This window comes from Aphis gossypii, chromosome X, assembly GCF_020184175.1.
Source record: "Aphis gossypii isolate Hap1 chromosome X, ASM2018417v2, whole genome shotgun sequence".
NCBI lineage: Eukaryota > Metazoa > Arthropoda > Insecta > Hemiptera > Aphididae > Aphis > Aphis gossypii.
The window spans coordinates 61,029,756-61,046,560 of NC_065533.1; the positions used below are offsets into that span (position 1 = coordinate 61,029,756).

At 28.1% G+C, this 16,805-nt stretch overlaps 1 protein-coding gene across 1 annotated transcript in view; it reads left to right on the forward strand.

Moving 5' to 3' along the window:
• The window catches only part of LOC114124187 (irregular chiasm C-roughest protein-like), a 205,513-nt gene that overhangs the window by 24,910 nt on the left and 163,798 nt on the right, over nt 1–16,805 (forward strand). The window contains exons 2-3 of the mRNA XM_050205793.1: nt 2,498–2,772; nt 15,607–15,839. Of these exons, the coding sequence (XP_050061750.1) occupies nt 2,508–2,772; nt 15,607–15,839 (498 nt within the window). The 5' untranslated portion in view covers nt 2,498–2,507. The remainder of the gene's footprint in view (nt 1–2,497; nt 2,773–15,606; nt 15,840–16,805) is intronic.

Consider the following 16,805-nt stretch of genomic DNA (forward strand, 5'->3'; position numbering starts at 1 on the left):
CGCTTTTGTCGTCGTTTTTATTATAATGCGTAGTTTTACCTACCATGACTATTGTTGTATTACGCTATTTAGATACGAAAGAGTGGAAAAACTCCGCGGAGGGCGTATGCTCTCGTTGCGTCTCAAGTTTAGGGACGACAATTTTTTTTCTTCTTTAAACAACCCGAATACCGTCGGAATTCGTCGTCATTATTATACATTTTTATCTGAGAAATATATCTTCTGTAGAATTCGATCGTTAATTCCCGCCGTAATTATAATTATGTACTCGCAACATCGGCTTAGGGCGTGCCTGCTATGCGCCCTTCTATATCGTACTAACACATTATATATTGTGAGTACAATAATAATTTAACGTTTGACAATATTAAATAATAATAATGTGTCGTCGAGATGAGTGACAATAATAATTATTATTACTGTCATCGTCGTCGTCACCTAAATATAATTTATCTGAAGGTAAATTATTGCACATCGACTGCATTGAAGGCGTTTTCGATCGAATTCGAAAACCAGAGAGAGCGTTTATCATCATCATCCGACGAAAGCGACGACGACGACGACGATGATATAATAATAATATATTATAATAGTATAAAAAAAATGTATATTCGTAGACACAAACGTTCGTTTATCGACGCAATAACAAAAACGGCTTCTAGCAATTTTCCTCCTACTTCTTCTTCTTCTTATTATTATTTATTAATTTTTTTTTTACTCGTTCAGTGGGACATTCTATACTTACATACTTAGTATATATATACACACACTGCACAGGGCGTAGCCCGATCGTAATTTCCAGCTTGTTCCGTTGGTAATATTATATTAGTATATAAGTTATAAGTCAACATAAAAACCAATAATAATAATTATAATAATTGTAAAATCGGAAGCCGGTACATAATATTGTAACGATTTCGATCATGACTTTTCATACCAACAACAGCAATAAATATAAAGAAACCAACCTTCGCTTCCTTAATCCATAGTCGAAGACGATTTAGCTTTTGTAGTCATCATCACGTGCTCTTCATCCTATAAATAACATACGATTTAGTACATTTTACCGTCTCCGCAGTCACAAAGCAATTTTTTTTTGTTATTATATTATATTATTATAATAACAATCATAACAATTTTATTCGCGTGCCATTGCGTCCTCCACACTCTTCTACTCTTCTCCTTAAATCTTAGCTCTCTATCTGATTGAAAAACTCGAGTTAATAATATTTATCTTCTTTGGAAACATTAATTAATGGCCTTATTTCGATGTTTCCAAACTTTTTAATTGTGTTGAATTCTGTTTTCCTCTACTCAACTTTTACAAGATTTCCGATTTTATATTCTTAGAATGAGAATGGTAGTTTTAGTATTATATATTTATATAGTTACCTATTTAAATGTTAGAATTTATTGGCATACCTGCCAGTTCAATGATTAATTGTTTACTGATTTATGATTTACATAATATAATATTATTTTTGTTCTCATACCAAGCATTTTATTAAATAATTATTAATTATATGTTGTTTTGGGTTTGTCCATATGTTTGAAAATAATAATTATTAATAAATTACCGATGTTTTTATGTACCAGGATCTACAAAAGACTTTTGACTAGTCGTTACTCTTACATGATATCTATGTATAATATTTTATTAGAAATATACAATAGGTCAATACATAAATCAATTAAACGCAGTACTAGATATGTAATTGTTTTTTAAAAATAATTTTCCAAGTGCGGGTAAAGCAAAACTTGTCTTTTTTAACACTTTAAAATTATTATTTTGCATACATATATTATAGGTGCCTATAGAAGTATGATTAAAAATTTAAGTGAGGCACTTAAATCAACTTAAATCAAAACTTAAACCTCGCATCTATTAAATCCGTCACGGGCGTGTGCTTAAGTATATTTTCTGTATAGATAAAATACCTTCCATATAAAAATAATAAAAAATTCGTATTACAAAAATAGTGTTGCAGCTGATTTGATAATACACCAAAACTCCTAAGATTCTATTTTGATATCTCTGCCACGCGTGTTTGCGACACGACTCTTAGAGATCAACGTCATATTATTATATAATATTACAACTACAATAATCGGCTTCAGCTGTACGATGAAACGTATCTGCATAAAATTATTTTTCTTTAAGTCAATCAGATAAAGTGTTTGAGGATGTAATATACAGATTTTCTATTAAAAATTCATACTATAATAATATTATTTCATACAAATATAGTGTATTATAAGAACAATTTCATACATTATTAATTGCTTAATACAGCATTATAATACCATAATCTATAGTTTGATGTTTTTGGGCATCGTATAGTTTGCATATAATATGCATTTTGTTTAGAGTTTTTAAGATTACTGTAATATCATACTGACTCTTACAATAATTATGATAATAATCATAATAATAATAATGTTAATATACATTATATTATAACAACAATGTTAATAAATTATTATGCGGTGTTTACAGATGAACGAGTATGACGAATCGACTGGAGATTTTTGTCATGTGCATGACCCTAGTGATGGTCTCTGTCGGTCGGGCTTCGTCAAACGAACAATCTTTCGTCGTCGAACCCGAAGATCAGAGCGCGGTGGTGGACTCGACGGTTTCACTGCCATGTATTGTCGCCGGTCTTGCCGGCCAGCTGCAATGGACTAAAGACGATTTTGCGCTGGGCACCAACAGGAATCTATCGTATCACGGTTACCCGAGATACGCCATGACCGGCAGCGACGCGAACGGTAAAATTGTTTGCATTGCATTATTGCACCCGAACGACACATTACTAGCTGTTTGTTCTAGCTGTAGTTATATTATTATCTACCGTCGTCACACGACGCGATTTTATAATAATATTAAATACAATATTATAGTTTTAGTTGTAAAACGAACCAACATTTTACTAAAACCTAACCCATAAATGGTATAAAGATTTAGTGATCTGCATACGACCGTATTTAAAGATAGTATTTAAAAAAATATGCAATATAAATTAATAACATAATACAAAAAAATACACAATTAATCTTTCCTAATCTTTTCCAATTTATTATTAAGAAAAAAATAGTAATATCGCTGCTATGATATCATTTTAAATTAAATTGAATAAAGTTACTTTTTATAAATGAGCATTAAAAATCAAAAATTCCACGGACTATATGCTTATAGGTAACTCTCCACTTTCATAAAACATATTTTCAAGTTGACAGTTAAAAAAAAGGAAAATACAAAGTAAATCATATTTTTTACCAATTTTGAGCGATATTAAATTAATTTAGCGAAGTGTGTGACTTTTTGTTCAATCCGTAATGATTTTACTCTCGAGAATTTAAAATATTCAAAATATAATAACGTACGGTCGTGTGTATATGATTTTGTCTATCTGGTTTATGATAAAGTAGAAATCACTCTGTATGTGGTATTATATTGTAAAAACGTTTTTTTGCATTATAATAAATACCTAACCTAACTTAAGTTAAGACTACGTGTAGCCGTCTCTCATCGTCTTGAGATAGTTCATTATCTATTAAATTATTTAAATATATAAATGTATATAATATAATAGGTATATCGGGGCAGCAGAAATTTCGAAAATTTCTTATCTTTTTTCTATATACTTGATTCGCCTGCTAATCGGCTGCAAGCAGACTTTTTAAACCTATTAAGATTTCATTCGTTCGTCGATACTATAATTAGTATATAATTACAAAAACAGTTTGGAAATATTGTGTTGATATGAATTAAGTACTGCGCACCCGATACTACGGATTTCATAAATTATCTATCGAATTAAATAACAGAATCGAACAAACGAATATTTAAATTGAAAATTTCTCGCCATTTCTCCACAATAGTTCTTGTATTATATTTCTATATATTGCATATACGCACGCTATATACAATAACAGTCTTATTACTGTTTGATTGAAATTCTTAAACATGAAGTATTACGCAGCACCGTTCGAAATAAATTTAATGGCAAACCGCTATGGAACAAGCGGTTTAGTTTTTCAAGATGCCTATAATTTCGTAATTATTTCCTCGAACGTGCCTTTAAATTTAATACATTTATGTATTATAATGTAGTAAATAACGCACGGAAAGGCTGCATACGTCAACGGTTAAATAATGACTTGTAATAATTTGATGTCAGACGGGTGCGGTTAAGGAAACTCATCGACGAAAACGTAACCTACTGTCGAGTGTAGGTACTCGTCTGTGATGGAATAGACTATAGACATAGAGTTTAGTTACATCACTATAAGTATTTAGGATCGATGACAATTTTTACTTATAAAGCCATTCGCTAATCATTTTAAAGTCGAGAGTTATATTTTCTCGACCATTTACCAACTAGTGTATAGTAGGATTTTCACTTATTATTATATTAGAAAAAACCTTTAACCCATAACACCCTTTTTTCATGCAAATGGCCATCAGCGTAGACGAGTTTAACGAAAATGTTGACGTATCTATATCGAAATTAGGATGACTAGTTTCTAAGCTATTGTACGATTTTTTGAAAATGTGATGGTCTTTAAGTGTACTACTTAACAATTATTCCAAAAATCAGAACTCGAATAACAAATAGAGATGAGTGATTACTTGGCGAATCTTTGGCACGCTTAAACCCTAAAATCCGAAACCACCTCACCAAGTCGTATACGATTCCGATCATTTCACATACGTTAGGTTATTATTTGAACGTTGGTACAATATAATATTATTATTATTTAGCCGTACGATGATCTTCTGTATTATTATAGTACCTACCTATATGACATGCACACAATACACACATACAGTTTTTATTGCACACCGGACCGGACTGTGACGCGATCGCTTTTATACGGATTTCAACTGTATATATTACGAGCATATCGTTGGCACAGAAAATCCTGTATAATCGCGTACGTAAATACCTTATATTATTGCATATCATTATATACCTACACATAGAATCGCGGATTTATAGGCACCTGTCGACACGCGTCAATAATACATCGATGCTGCAGTGCATGCGCCTGCCTTCAACCCGTTTTACGCTGCACGACTTGTGATGTGACGTTTAATTGCATATATTATTATTATTATTATTTTAAGTACATAATATAATATAGTTAGTGCGTAAGTACTCGCGTAATGTTCGACTGTAAACTGCACTTAATGCAGTGTTGAATAATTCATTTTACGTTACGCGTGCTATACGACTGCATAGCCCTCGGTCGCTCGACGCGTATCGTTTTACCATTATAATATAGTATTATACGTGTGTATATAATTTCATTAAGTATAATATTGCTGAGGTGATACTTGGTAAAATTAACTCGATGTTCACGTTATTATTTGTTCTTTATAATAGTTTATAATAAATATGCAAGCGCACATTACAATATGACGTTATGTTATACGTAGAGTCGTAGTGGTAGTCGTAGTGACTATAATAGTACATGCACCATCATATATCGTGATATTTTAGTACTTAGTAAAATATACCTATAGTTTTCCACGGTATAGTAGCAAAACCATATTGAGAATATTAATGACACTTAATCGTTCGAAGTTTGTTATTATTTTTCTAATTATAATATATTTTTAGGTATTGTATGCAGTTTTAATGCTTAAACTAATAAAATAATATATATTGAGTCTATTTTATATTATAATGTATAATATATTCAAAAGTAGGCCACTAATAAAAAATATTAATTTTTGTTGAGTTAAGTCAACGTCACAAAGCTACATGCTGATTATAGGTAACAAACAATATATTTTTAACTCTAAAAGTTAAACGTTTATATGAAGGAAAATATGTAAGCTATTAATTTTGTTAAAAAGTTAATTATTTTTTTATTTTATTTAATTATCATTTACCACCCTAACATCCAAAATACACATATATTATAGTGATCTTAAAACATAATTTTTTTTTTATTTTAAATAATAATTAAATATTTTGTTAAAAATGTACCCTATACCTGCTAAACTATTTGTATTGGATTAAGTAATTACAAGTTAATGTTAACTATATTAAAAAATCAAAGAATAATTATTAATTACTTTGTATTTAAAATAATCTTATACACTGGTCATAGATAAAAACTAAGAAAAACAAATAATTGATAAATGTATTTTAATTAAAGTAGTTAAGTAGTTCTATAATGTGTAATTTAATGTAATATGCTAAACATATAACTCAAATTCAACTAAATGTATTGTTTTTTAAATTAACTAGACAAATCTAAGTTCTTCTAATGGATTGTTTAACTTGAATGCAATTGGGTAATTGATTAACTATTTAAGTTAAAGTTTAAAAAAAAAAATAACTTTTAAACTCGTTAAAATTCTCATCTTTGTTTATACAAATATGTGCTTACGCGATGAGTGGACAACTTTACAAGCTACTATAATATTTTAAATTAAATTTATAAACTCTTAAACTATATAATTTATTTATATAATATTATAACCATTAAATTGCAAGGACATTACTACATAATACTATTTTATTTTTATATTATTGTTAGGATCTGTTAAATTATTATTTATTATCCTATTATGCTTTTAGTGAGAAATCGAATTTTATACAAATATAATATATTAATTTATTGTATGCACTATGCATATAAATAAATGATACAACACTTTCAACTTATACTATTACTGTGTATAAGGTATACGAGAAAATAACATTTATTTAGTACGTTCTACTTATATAATATGTATAGATACACCGTACACGAAACGAATAAAAATACGTACAAATAGTTTAAAATACGTGACGATAATTTTTTTCGAATGGTCTATATACATATTGTAATAATCTCGTATAGAATTTCATCTTTATAATAAAATTGCTTGTGTTAACGGTTTATAATAAATGTATATAAAAAAAAAACAATATCTATTTTTTTTATTCTATAAACGATCATTTTTCCTATTGTTATAACTTATAATATTTAAAAACTCTGATAAATATAGTATTATAAAAAACAATTAATTTTTATAATTGAATTATTTACTTAAAAAATGTATAGATAGACTCAGTAAACATTATTTTAATAACCGTCAACGGCTATTTTTTTTAAATTCATGTTTATTAAAAATTAAAACATTTTTATCTACTCATCGTGAAAGCAATGCCAGTGGTGAAAAAAATGATCTAAATAATTATCACTATAATATATAATATTTACACGGAAGTAAAATAATAACATTAATAACAAATATAATATCCAAGTAGAGGTATATTATGTTCTGTCTCATATTATGTGGTAAAAACACTAAAAACAACATTTATGATCGATTTCATACTGATGAGATGGGATTGCTAATAAATTTTGAAGTAGGAAAATTTAAGTTAATGAATTCATTTGAAATATCACAGTTGTAGGTCATCATAATGGTAATATTATATTATTATTATTGTAACAACGTTCTTATAGTGGTCTTCGACGTAAGTAAAGTGTTCATTTAATATATTATAATACTATATTGTTGTTAATAACTTTATTTATTATTATTATTATTATTGTTATTGTTGTTACCTACTTTATTGTCCCAGAATTCTTGTTACATTACACCTGTTGTTTATTTTATTCAAATGCATTTCGCTTTATCGCGCGCAGCATCGACGACCGCGCGCTACATACCTATACCCGTAGTTATACGGTTCTCTTCGATATTAATAATTAAATAATGCATAATCAATCTCCGCCCACTCCTCTCCTAGGGCAATTAGTTAGTTTTCTACCAAGATAACCCTTTATGTATACAAAGAATGTGATGTATCTAAACACTGATTAATAGCGGAAAAAATAGCTCATTCGAGTAAAAAAAAAATTCAAAACTGTTTCGAATGCTATTTATCCTGTGCATATAGTAGCCATCGGTGATACGATGACGTGTGTAAAATGTAATACCTCTTAACGTTAACGTCAAAATAACTTGATTAAATATTGAACATGATAATTTCAATATTATAATTTAATTTAAAACGAGATTTACACGTATAACGTTTCGAGCATGTTATGTCGTTATATTGTTCAAAAACTTTTGAAAATGTAATTTATTGTAACCATCATCATTCATCAATAACATAATACAACTTTTATTGTTTTTAAAAATATATTTGACGTTACTGACCGTTGATTAAAAACGTTTCAATGCTGCAAACTACGTATTTCACAGTTATCTACTATGCCGAGTTGATTATGCTTAAAAACAAGAACAAAACTGGTTTTATCCGTACGGCGACATCCGAATTGGTTCCCATAGCTAAAAAATCGACATCCTAATTGGTTCCCACTGAGACTTTTTTCATGGCATACACCAGCGTTTTTTTCATTTATGTACCCCTTAACCTCTCACCACTGCTCTGCATACCTCCAAGGTTATGGGGTACCCGTTGCCCATAATGTTATTTGCACTTATCATAGTATTGACCAATTTTTGTGTCAACAATAAATTATTTAATTGTTAAATATTTCACAAATAACAAATCATTCAAAATGCATCAAATTTTTTATCGGTCATTTTGCATTTTTTTTGCGTTTTTCCTCATACATTCTCACGTACCAGGGGTACACGTACTACCGGTTGAGAAACTCTGGCATAGTGCATACACTTAAGAACCTTTTTTCAGTAAAATAAAATTATTGAACATTTTTTAAAAAATGTAATGCATTTAACCGATGATGTGCACGATAATTTAAATATTTATTTTACATTTTTATGTAGACATAATACAACACTTTTTAACTTTTGAATATAGAAGTTTCAACAAAACCTATTAGCTACTATAGAATATTGTTTATTTTGAAACGATTTGTGTATAGTTTTTGCGTTAGATAGCTAATTGTTATTATCCTGCGAATACAGTATATGTGGAACAATAGAATACATTAAAAAATTCTTGAATAACTAAGTGATTTTATCATAAACATAATTTTAGTACAACTGTATTTATGATATGAAATATCATAAAAGTAGTCTCGTAAAGACTCGAGGAGGTCGCTTTGTAAATTCATTTAATAAAAAAAAAATGGACCGGTTAGATAAAAAATCAATAAACCAGGCTTAAATTTCTTATACTTATATTATTTATTTTATTTTATATTTGAACTTGATTAATAAAAAATAGAATATAAAAATAAACCAAGGGAATCAATTCGGAACTATGACTATCTGCTATGAATCTACAACAGGTTGTGGTGATGATAATATTAATGGTGGGGAAGTTTTTTTTTTTTTTTAATTCGGACCCAGCTTCCTTCGCCGTCTAAAATCCCGCCGATACATCTTTAAGATACATTTCTATCATACGACATTATATTATGTTTTATTATTAAATTATTATCGTGCACTGTGTAATATTGAAAGCGATAACCGAGACGAAAAAAAAATATGCCGCCGCCACGACGTCATGCCACCCGCACCGATAGTTTCCCATATAGATTTTTTTTTTTTCAATGACATCTATACACGTCTATAATATGTGATATATCATAATATACATTTCTATAAAACTATACACCGAAAGACAGCCGTACATAATGTTTTGTTTTCATTGATATATTGTTATTATTATTATTTATTATGTCCGCTGTAATTGCGTTACGATTCGGCTGTGCACCTCGCCTAATATAATAATATAATAATATATAATATTGATCTCGCGTAACAAAAATATGGTCTTTAGACTCGCAGAACCAATCGGTATGTACATCTCTGTACACTATATTTCGCTGGGACAGTATACGTAAGTTTGTTTTATGTTCTGCGTAGGTTTGACACAATAATAGTATTACTATTAATTATTATACACGAGTTTTCTTTTAATCCGTCCGTTGTGATTCGAATGAATGTTATTATTTTATTAAAACGTTAAGTTACAAAACTGTATTACTTACTCGTGCAGTCTAGTTTATAATATAGTTGTCTGCCTTTATTTTAAACAAATTATTACAAACAAGTCAATCGGGTTTTATATTAATTTCTCATTGCTGTACCGATTAATATTCCATTACATATTTTATACTTTAAATAGACGAGTACGCACACATTAATATTATATAATGCACTGCATTAAATAAATGTGTCTTTTACTCTTTTGTAGGAAGATCACTCTTTCAAAAAATCGATAGTTATTAGTTATGATATATTATTTAACATTCAACTCGATATTGACTATAATAAATTAAAACGTTTATTCTGTTATCATACACGCTTTCTATTCGCACTGTCCAATACGACACTATATTCTATCGTATATGACGTAATAAATAGTTTTGATTATTATTATTTATTACGTTTTGAAGATAAAATTCTCATCAGTACCTTTTTAAACGAGCACTTGACAATCGATTAGAAAATCTAATTCACTATTAAAATTATTATTATTATTTTATTAATTTATGACAAACTAAAACACATTTCACAATTTATTTTACAACAAGCGTTTATTGTAGTCAGGTACAATAAATAATGTACAACTCTGATTCCCGAGGTTTATAAAGATCTAAAACATTATTTTATATAGTCTGTAAGTGTTATATTTATAATGATATTGTGCAGTAGGTCGGTACCTACGCGTATAATAAATGCTAAATCTCGTTTACTCGAAAATTAATTCACGTGGAAATGTTTTAATTAAAACTGGCTTCAGTGTATAGATATAAGTGTTGCGCGATGTTTGAAGAAAAAAAAATTATATATTATAATAAATAAAATTATATACTGTAGGTTGTAATATTCATTTTAATAAGAAAATAAATAAATAAGCCTAGTTTGTTTTAAAATTGAAGGGGATAATAACTTTTATAATGCTAAACGTGACCTGTAACTGTTATATTATATAATAAAGATGCTTTTTTTTACTGATAAATTCTAAGTACCAACGATATATATACTAGCTATGAATAATAATTTACAAAAGTTCTTAAAAATATTATTATTACTATTACAACAACTTCTCAAGGCCATATTAAAGATCTATTGGGCTCCGAGACACCAGACAATTAATGTTCTCCATTCATCCCTTCATACTTCAAACAATTTTTAATTACAATTTTTGACTGTTATATATTATATAAATTATAATAACTAATAAGACTAGAATAATAATTATGTAATATTATATTTTACACATTTATAAATTATTTTAACAAAGATGCTATACAGTATACATAGTCCGATAGTCGTCACAGCTAAAGCAATAAGTCAATAATATGTTTTATTATTGTGAGCGTTAGACACTATAATATAGCATATTGTTACTTCACCCGAATAGGTCAAAAACACCCAATACGAATAAATAATTGAATATGTTAATATTATTGATTATTGCATATACTTTAATAGTGGTAATACCAAAAACGTACTATAATATATTGAACAACATTGTTCATAATTGAAATTATCATTAATTTAAAAACGTTATCATAATATTTTTTAGAAAAAATAAATTTTAAACTAAAAAAGATAGCCATTAATAATTATTATTAATAGATGTGATTTTTTTTTATATTCTAATTTCGAAATTTATTTTGAATATTATTTGTATTAAAAAAAATAAATTAAAATCAATGCTCCCCTGACATCTTTAATTCTATGCTTACTACTTGATTTCGTTTTATAATACTCCTCAACAATCTATAACAGGACCTTTGGGTTTTTAAATAACATTATTATACTTTCTGTTATACATATTATTTAATAGCTAGTCGAATACTATTATTGCATTAAGTACGTATAGTTCTTGATCAAATATTCAACGGTATTAAAATAAAAAAATAACATTTATAGAGATGAAATGAAAAAATAAATATAAAAAAATACGTTGAAATTAGTTTAAAACCATTACTACAGTAGAATCATCCGACATTTTATGGACATCAAAATTATTATGTAAATGGATCAAGAAATGTATTTATTTATTTTTATATAGTTACCTAGTTATAACTCACTCGTCGTAATATATTACACTGTTATATTTTAACAAAATTTAAATTTAAAACATTTTTAATGTTCATTTATTACCCGTTTTCGTGTCCATAAACAATAATAATAATTATTAAACGTTAATTAAATCGATTCATTTTCATAATGCATTTTTATTTCGCGTTCGCATTCCAATAACCGCAATGAAATCAATAATATTACCGAAAATATTTTTTAATCACTCAAATCCCTACGTAAAAGTAGTATATATACAGTATACACTGACCAATGTTCAGTAAGATGTGAATGGTATTTTAAATCGACCGACATAGACAGTCGTGATATTAACGACGCGATAAAAATATTATTATTACCTACATGATTGTATTTATATTTAATAATAATGAGAATTATTTTAATATTTATTTAGAGGAAAATAAGAGTGTTTTACTGACATCATATAACATAAAGGTTGAAGCCATAGTTAACGATAAATTAACTGCAAGTCGTAAAAAACTATAACATAGTTTTTGAATAGGTATAGATATATAGTAATATTAATGAGTTATTGGTCGATTTAAGTTTAAAGTCAACACATGATCTTATTTTACTTAACCCGACTACACATTATGATTATATGATAATTGTTTAGCCATAATTAATTTTATTTAATGATTATTTATTAATTGTCCATTTCATTGCCATGACATAAATAAAATTGTAATATACATATTATATCAAAATAAGAGTTAATTTAGGTAAATATGTTTAAGTGCCTACTTGAAACATAGTTTGTAAAATACAAAAATAATGGAGATAAATTAACAATTAAAATAAAAATAAATATTTATATAATATGTAATAACAGTTGAAATTGATAATAGTAAAATATTTTAACAAAACATTTAGTAATAGCAAAAAATGAATAATAAAACAAATATGATTTTCAATTATGAAAATATTTTAATTTTAATTTTTTTTTATTAAATTATATTGGTAAAAATAATAACTAATTCGTTAATATTTTAACTAAGTACATAACTTTATAGTTAACAATGCTTCATGATTAATTTACTAAAGTAAATCAAAACTTAATTTATTAATTTTAACACTAGTCGCGTATTTATGATAGAATAAGAGGAGATTTTCATTCATCATGAAATGTATTATATCTTTATTATATTACATTTTTGAGTCAATTCTACCCTGCCGTAAACAGTGTAAATAAGCTTATAATATAAATAGGTAAGAAATATTTAAAAATTAATTCACATGGTATCATAATATAATAATTAATAAACATAAAAGTTTTAAGGTAGCCATGATTAAAAAACAATTATTTTAATAATAATAATATTGAATTTGAGTAAAAATTTCCGTTTTTCCTTAATTTTTTATTTGGTTTTTCCAATTATAAAAGAAGTATAAGGAATTTTTTAAAGTATAAATTAGATCCAATTTACTAACTAAAACCATCCTTAAAATTGAAATCGAAACTTTTTCCGACTAATTATTATCGCGTAAAAAGACTCAAAAATAAAACACATACATTTTATTGTAAAATCAATCGCTCAGCTCAAAATCTAAAATTGTAAAATACATAAAATAGTTTTAAAGTCTATTATTTTAAATACTATTCTCAATCTTTTTACATACACCGGTGATTTTACTCGGACATGATAAGACCAACCGTGCGTGTATTTATAATCACTTTAATCATTCGTTTATTAATTTTTTTTTAATTTCAAGAAGATTACCCTCTTCCATCCCCTTTCCCTCACCAATAAAATGGTTAACTGATAATTTAATATCAATATTATAATGTCATTGTAAATTTTCGTGTATGAGTCAACAGTGCAATACTGTCGATATTATATTTGGTCTATGACCAGTTGTTAAACTATGTGGTTTCATTAGAAAAAATTCTTGCCACATCCAAACACATTCGTTCCAGACCCCGACATTGTTGTAACAGTTGTAGTGAATACATTGTTTATCAGACTAACAACAAATAGACGAATAATAATAATATAATAATATATCATACAAAACAATTATTTAAATGTATAGTTAGCAACCACCGACCGCGCGTTAAAAACTAAAATGTTATATCGATCATCGTGTTATATTATATCAATATATTATTATAATTATATATTATGGAGCCGTTCGAATAATAACAACACACAATAACAACAGTATCTATATTATTTGAGTAGAATCGACACGTCAATGGGCGTTTTCGTGTTGGACTCTATTCTACTACAGTTGCGTCCGTCCAAACCATCGTATTATATTATATTATAGTGTGCACTGTATATAACTGCATTTCGATGTGCGTTTTTCCCTCCGTCGGCGGCGGTGCGGCGACTGATCCCGTTCGAATACCAACGAACTATTTATTATTATTACCGTCGTCATTACTGCGCGCAGTCTAATATATTTCTCGGCTCTTAAAAATCGTCGATAATCTCGTTTTTACGCCTAACCGTCGTCGCTGCTGTTGCAGTCTATATAATACATATATATTTATATGTATACCAATATATATATATATATATATTATATACGTCCGTCAACCGGCTGTAGAGAAAAATCCAGTTTTACTCATCGGACTTACGTATGCTGCGTAGGTATAGGTACACGCACTACACAGGTCGTCGTGGTCGTCGTCGCGGCGCGCGCGTGATGTGTAGACGACTTACACGGCAGCAGCAACAGGTGTTCGACTTCTTTCCTCGCATATACGTCGTATTATCGTTATATATATTCATATAATGTATGCACACTTCTCGACCCCAACCCGCGTCGTGGTTTTACCGCGGTCGCCGACCGGTTCGATCTGACGTGCCTGCTATACACGATGACGACGACCGCCACTCCATATAATATTAATTCAGCGTTGAGAATTATAAACAACAATAATTTCATCCAGATAAATACAAATAAATTTTTATTTTAATCAGACAATAAATTAATATGGCAGATACAATCAATCTTTCGTTAGAATTAAATAGGCATTCAGTAAGTGATTAATGTACAATTTGAACAGAACACGAGTTACGCGTTTTGATATTTGACTATTACCTATATGTACATTACACATTATTTATATTATTTAAATTAAGTTGTACAGTTGTACATTAACCTTTTGTTAAATTTTCGGTTCTTAAAATACAAAATTGAAAAACACAATTAACCAATCAATGTATTCGATGTACATTTCTGAATTTTTAAAAATTGCCTTTTATGAAATAACAAATTTTGAATGGAATTTTAATCCATATTTCGAAAAGTCTTAACAAATACGCGTCAATTAAAAAAGTTCGAAATTCATAAAACGACATCTCAAAAGTACTAAATAGCATATATTTTTTAATAGTTTTCTAGAAAAAACGATAGATGATGCATTTTTATGCAGATAAGTCATTGCATATTAAAATAATATAGGTATACACATTACACAATCATATATAGGAATAATAATACGTATTAATATATTAAATGTTCACGAGGGACGGCTTTATCGTTGTTGTGTTATTATTATTATTTTTTTAATTATCATTATTATTATCGTATATTGTTGTTGTTGTTACATGATCGTCGTGTTTATTGTTTTGATCTCGTCACACCAGGCGAATACAATTTGAAACTGAATCCCGTGACTCTGGACGATGACGGGGTGTACCAGTGCCAGGTGGGCACAGGCAAGCGGGATGAACCAGCCATCAGGTCCAGAAAAGCGACGCTGACTGTTTTGGTGCCACCGAATCGTCCACGGATCGTACAGGGTGATAAAATCTATACCACGGAAAACTCACCGATCGAACTGGAGTGCATATCCGAAGGTGGAAAACCGCAGGCAGAGGTTAGTGCTGAAGCTTTTCATGATTTATTTATTACATATTAAGGTCTTATATTATTATAGTGATATTAATACGATAGATTATATCGTGTATTCATCACTTGATCGATCATTTCCATGATACATAATAATATGATAACTGTTGGCCCATTTGGCCCCCTGCAGATGGTGAATTTTCAATGTTATGATAGTATTTACTATGACGCGTAATTTTATTCAGGGGTTTGATGTAGGCAATTTTAATATAGGAATGATTTTAAATGCTTTACGAGGACGTATAACAGCCCGTACCATTTATTATATTATTATAATATGGTTACGTAATTAGTTAATACAAAATAAGGAGTTGACGCAGACCTTAACTGCTAGATTTTAGAGCTAATTATTATTGGACAATAACTTCTAGAAAATGACACATACTGTGTTTGAATATTATTATATACATACTTGTTATAGTATACTAATATTTAAATTTATGATTTTTTTATAATTTAAAGTACTATAATATAGAATATCATATTTTTTACAAAAAGGATGTATCTACTTCTAAAATAATATTTTTAAATTTAGTAAATTTAGATACCTACTCTAAATCTCTTCACTTATTTATAATTGTTCTCCATTGCGCGGTTCTACTTTTAAAATATTATACTAAATAATAAACTCAAAAAAATGTGTGTATTTTACAACTGTATACCTAATAATATAATATGTAGGTAATCAAAAGTATTAGATGCAGTATGCGCTATGTAGAAAAATCGTAGTGGGAACTAATAATATTATTCGGACGTCAATTTTTATGGGTAATGGGACCCCCAATATTATTCGGGTGTAGTCAATTTTTTATTACTGCATCGTGATATTATATTATTATTATAAGCCAAGTATAGTCAAGTATTCTTCCGTCGACCCGGTGGTGTAATATAATAATGACATTTTCACGATCATACTATGTTATATATTATTATA